Source organism: Glycine max, chromosome 8 (genome assembly GCF_000004515.6).
Source record: "Glycine max cultivar Williams 82 chromosome 8, Glycine_max_v4.0, whole genome shotgun sequence".
NCBI lineage: Eukaryota > Viridiplantae > Streptophyta > Magnoliopsida > Fabales > Fabaceae > Glycine > Glycine max.
Genome location: NC_038244.2, coordinates 39,185,810 through 39,191,388, shown reverse-complemented (window position 1 = coordinate 39,191,388; position 5,579 = coordinate 39,185,810). Strand labels below are relative to the sequence as shown.

At 31.5% G+C, this 5,579-nt stretch overlaps 1 protein-coding gene across 1 annotated transcript; it reads left to right on the top strand.

Annotated features, from left to right (window-relative positions):
- Window positions 1–723: 723 nt before the first annotated feature.
- Window positions 724–1,689, top strand: LOC102660541 (uncharacterized). The gene is made up of 2 exons (XM_026129749.2): window positions 724–1,109; window positions 1,182–1,689. The coding sequence occupies exons 1-2, from the start codon at window positions 831–833 to the stop codon at window positions 1,437–1,439; spliced, it is 537 nt and encodes a 178-aa protein (XP_025985534.1). The 5' UTR covers window positions 724–830; the 3' UTR covers window positions 1,440–1,689.
- The last annotated feature ends 3,890 nt before the right edge of the window (window positions 1,690–5,579 follow it).

Below are 5,579 nucleotides of genomic sequence, written 5' to 3'. Positions count from 1 at the left end.
TGTTATTCTAAACATTGTAGGTAAGTATTTTCTTGTGGATGCGGGATATACCAATGGTCTGGGATTTTTAGCACCATATCGAGGGACTAGATATCATCTCAATGAGTGGATTGGAAACACCCCTCAAAGTTATAAGGAGTTATTTAATCTTCATCATGCAAGTGCCCGAAATGCAATAGAAAGGTCATTTGGGATCTTGAAAAAAAGATGGAGTATATTAAGAACTCCTTCATTTTTTGATATAAAGACACAAATAAGAATTATCAATGCTTGTTTTGTGTTACACAATTTCATAAGAGACGAACAACAAACTGATCAACTTTTAGAAGTTCAAGACTTAGAATTTTTATCTGTTGTTGATGAAGAGTTAGTCCATCAATCAAGGGAAGAAGTTCAAAATAATGTCATAGATGATATCACAACTATTCAAGCTACCGAGGAATGGACAAGATTTCGAGATACATTAGCTATGAATATGTTTGCTAACTATCAAGTTAGGAGAAACTTTGCTTAGGGATAGTTCTTTTTTAAATGTAATTTGCTATTGCTGACAAACTTTGTGTGCTTTGTTACTATTGTACTTTTCTATTGAAGATAGACTTTTATGTACTTTGCTATTGCATAAAAACTTTGCTTGAAATATTTTCTATGATTGTGCAGTGGACTAGTCAAATGAATAAAGTAGGTCATATCTACTATTTGTTATGTGCAGGTTGAATAAGTGACATTAACTTCAATGGAGTCATTTAATGAAAAAAATGACGGACAAAAGAAAAGTTTTAGGAAAAAATAATTAGGAAACAAGAAATTATTTTACATGGAATTTGGAAATGGAACGTGTATTGGCTGATGTACTTAGAGATCAAAGGAATTTGGGCAACAAGGGTGACGGAGGTTGGAAAAGGTCAGCATTGAATGCTGCAGCCGCAGTGTTATCTACAAGCTTCAATGTTAATGTCACATCAGATAATGTCAAAAACCGTATCAAATTATGGAGATCGTGGTATGGGATTGTAAGTGACATCCTTGGCCAGAGTGGATTTGATTGGGATGGCACTAAGCACATGATCACAGTTGAGAATGAAAATGCTTGGAATGAATATTGCATTGTAAGTATTCTTTAATATGTTGCTATTTGTTATTCAAAGTAGATTGGATTTGACTTTTTCTTTGTTTTCCAGTCGCATAAATCGGCTAAACCGTTTCGATACAAGGTGCTTCAAAACTGGGATGATATAGTGGATTTGTGTGCTAAAGATAGAGCCACCGGTCATGGAGCTGAAACTGCTATGGATGTTGATGAAGCGATGAGTAGAGAAACAAATGAAGTGGAATTCATGGGGTTAGGTGTTACTGCCATAGATTTAGAAGAACCAAGCTCTAATACAAAAGGAAAAAGACAAGGTTCGACTTCTTCTGGCACACATCCTCACAAGTGATGGGAGAAAAAGAAGGAATAGCAGCTTCTTTGGATAAAATGGCGAACTCTTTTAACCGAATGGTGGAAAAAATGGATGGTAAAGTTGATGATGAAGATATTCAAGAAGTATTACGTGAGGCAGCTTTGATACCAGATCTTAATAGACAACAATGGGCTAAAGCTATTAAATGGTTAGCTGACGATCCAAAACAGTTAGCTATTGTGAAAGCCCTTCCAATTCACCAAAAGACAGATTATGCTTTAACACATCTTGGAGAATGAAACTTGGTGAGTAACCTTTTGTCTACATTTCCAATTTCAATTTTCAAATTATAAATTTGTGTCTTTTTTATGCCTAATTGAGCTCATATTTTCACTTTAGTTATTTGTCTTTCCTCTTGTGACTTATATTATCTTGTTTCTTCTCCCCTAAATGGTAGCATTGGATGTTAATTATTCAGGTTCCTCGACCTTTTACTCTTGATGATGAATGAAGATTATGGAATGAAGAACGTTTTTTTTTTTCAATTTGGACCTTGTAATTATTGTTTAAGATCTTTGTTTGGAACTTGATTAATTAAGACCTTGTAATGCTTGTGTTGATTCGTGTTTATGCGTTAGTGCGTTATTAACAATTTGATGCGTTATTAACAATTTGAATTTTCTTCCCGTGCGAATAATGAAATTAATATCATTTGAATCTTGTACGAGATAATTGTCCTTAAATTACATAATTATTTAATTTTAATATGTTTTTTAAAATTATTGCAAGACTTGGTAATTAATTTTTTAAACAAGAATAAAGAATTACATATCATTCATCTTTTAATTTTGCAATATTGTTTAATCCAAGTTTTTTTGTGTTACTACAAAAATATTGTATAAGATTCAAAATTGTTTAGCATTAAAATTATTTTGATTATTTAATTATTAAGTATTAAAAAAATTTATTATTATATATTTTATAACATTAAATTTATTTTGAATATTTAACTATTTAAAAAATGACTCATGTTTATTTTCATTCAATATTGAAATTTTAATTTTTAAATAAATATTTAAAAATGAAAATTTGAATTTCATTGAAATTGAATTACTTTATCCAAACAAGGAAATTAAAATACAAGAAATTGAATTGCCTCATCCAAAAAAAATATTTACAAAATGAAAGGAATTTAAATCAAAGCAATCAAAATGCTGTGAATTTGAATTTCCTAGAAATCTTTAAATTCCTCATCCAAACACATAGTTAGAGTATGTTTGAATGGAGAAATTTAATAGGGTAATTCAATTTTTTAAAGGATTTTAATTACTCTTCAATTAAATAAGATGTTTGGATAAAAATTTGAAAAGAAATTGAAATTTGAGTATTTTGATAAGGGATTTTAGTTAACTTAAATATTAACATTTCAAATTCCTTCCTTTTATGAAAGAATTTGAAATTCTTTTATGCCAGAATACCACAGCTTCTCGAAACATCCTTCATCCTTTCACTATTCTCTCTCTTGGCTTCTCCCGAAAACCTCCGCACTCAGCTGCCGACGGTGGTTTCCGATGACTGCATCGGAAAGTTTGTGCTGGTCACAGGTCAGTTCTTGCCTCTTCTCTCACTCTCACTCTTGACTACATCAAAAACCTCCTTCATTCTTGACTGCAACGGAAAGTTTGACAGCATCGGAAACCTCCTTCATTCTTGCAAAGTTTCTCACTCTTGTCTCTCTCTCTTGCAGCAGTTTTTCCCTCTGCATTATTCCGAAAAAGGTGCCGATCACAAGCAAGGTTAGTTCTCGCCTCCATCGATGCACTTTTCAAATAGATGGTTCATTTTTCATTATTCCTACGATTATTATTTCTATTTCTATCTTTATTGTTCAATCTAAGCGTAATAAGGCGTAGATCTAGAAATCACGGTGTTCATTTATTTCTTGTCTATTTTCATATGTTATGTAGTTTGTGCTGGAATTTCTAATTCTTATTGATGCCTGCAATTTGACTCCTTTGATAATATTTCATTCAAACAAGATTCAATTCCTATAAGTTAATCCTTGCTGAAGAAAGAAAGCTAGTGAAATTAGTAGGTTTGTGATAGGGAAGTTGGTTTTTTTAGTTTTTTTATGGTATAAATATGAGATTCAAGAATGTTTTTTAGGGGCAATAAATCATCCGGTTTTTTGAGAGAGATGTAGCTTTTGGGATCTATTAGTTGAAGAAACAGTGAAAGATAGTAAGCAGTTTAGGGGAAGTTTTTTTATTTAAAATTGGTAACAGCAGAGATATGCCTGAAATGCCTCAAGATTCACATCGACAAGCAATAATATTAACATATTGTTAGTTATTCATGTTCTCTTATTAAGAAAATAGTAGGTGATATGGTTTGAGAAAATCAGTGTTTTAAAACCCAGAGATAGCAGCAGTGTGTAGCAGCCGACCCCAAAACTGTTATCACAGGATAGCTACTACTTTGAATTTTTTTTTTTATATAGTTTTTACTACATATACTATATATCCATATAAATCATCAAATTACTCAAAATTCATGACATTCATAAACAACAAGGAAAAGTTGTAGGTGCCTTAAGCAAAACACAGAAAAAGATACCAAAAAAGTCAAATACAAGTTTTCAAGATTAGAATTATCAATCAACAATCATCATTTTCTAAATTGAAGTCTTGTTATTTATCATTTTCACTACTACAGGTAGATTTGGTTTCACTTTAGAAATTGAAACCCCAAAAATAGCCCCCCCGAAAAAGCCTAACCTCTCTGTTTAGAGGGCTTTTCTAGAATCAACTACATAGAGCTGTTATCCTGTCAACTACAGTTGCTATTTACTACAACATCCCCTATAGCAGCCAAGGTCTGCTTCTATAGTGATATTTAAAACCCCTTCATACTCTTCAAATAGGCTCCTAGCAAATACGCAAATACATTCTAGTTCTAAATATCCAAAATCATACCCCTTCATACTGATTCCAAGGAGGCTTTGATGTTGCCATTTCAAGAATTGTGCATCCCAAACTCCATATATCAACAGGAAGACTATATAGCTCTTTCAAGTTATGGGAAGTTTCCATAATTCCATTCCCCATGTTACACTTTTGTTCCTTTCATTCACGGATAACAAACACAGGTACGTTATTGATAGAGACAGTGTTCCGATATCTCAAAGTGAGGTACATGAGCTAATTGTGACTTGTGAGTTTTAAAAAAGAATATTGTCATTTTTTAAAAAAATTCTTAGGACTGGAATCATTTAAGATAGAGAGGTTTGCTGCAGTATATGAGGTCATTGACAAGCTAAACAAACACTAAAGATCTGCAAAATGATCCTTGGTTTGACTAGTATTGTAGTATTATTTTAGGTCAAAGAGGTAGAGTATAAACTTCTTCGTGGTAGAGTAAGTTTTCCTTAACTTAGTTGTGGTTCAAGTGTGTTTGTACAATAATCAAACCTTGTTAAATCATTCATGCAATGTTTTAATGTACCATTAAACCGATTAGTTAATCTTGTACAAATTTTAAGTAACCGTCCAAAAAGTTCGTGGGCGCATATAAGGTTGAAAAGCAAAGCAAAAATATTATACAACTTTAAAGAAACAAAAGAATAATATATTCACTTTTTTTCTTCACAAGAATGAGACATTAGACAGCACAAAATTTTATTCAAAATTTCAAATACAAATGTTCATTGTACATTCTTTTTTTTTCATATGGTATCCTCCTCAATGTTCAAAGTTCTCTTTCGAATTGAATTTTAAATTTGAAACAAAAAAAGAGTAAGAAAAATAAAGAAAGAAAAATAAAAGAAAAAAGTAAAAGAGGCACAAAAGCAAACCAATACAGGAGATTGGGAGGGCAACTAGTGAAAACTGATCGACATGTGCTCATGCCACTTTGAATTTCAAGCTTAATTTAATTTATTTACCTGCATGGGAAAGATACAATAAAAAAGAAGGAATCATGTTAGAATATTGTTGAATCATTTTCTTTTCTTTTCTCAATACAATAAACCAAATTAAAATATATGAAAAACGAAAAACCAAAACCGAAAATTATACATTTTGAAACTTTGTTTTAGGGGCAATAAATCATCCAGTTTTTTGAGAGAGATGTAGCTTTTAGGATCTGTTAGTTGAAGAAACAGTGAAAGATAGTAAG

Excerpts from the sequence above, each read along its gene's own strand:
- LOC102660541 (XM_026129749.2), top strand. The coding sequence starts at position 831 with ATGGAACGTGTATTGGCTGATGTACTTAGAGATCAAAGGAATTTGGGC. Across the intron at positions 1,110-1,181 it reads CTTGGAATGAATATTGCATT|TCGCATAAATCGGCTAAACC; the intron begins GTAAGTATTCTT and ends TTTGTTTTCCAG.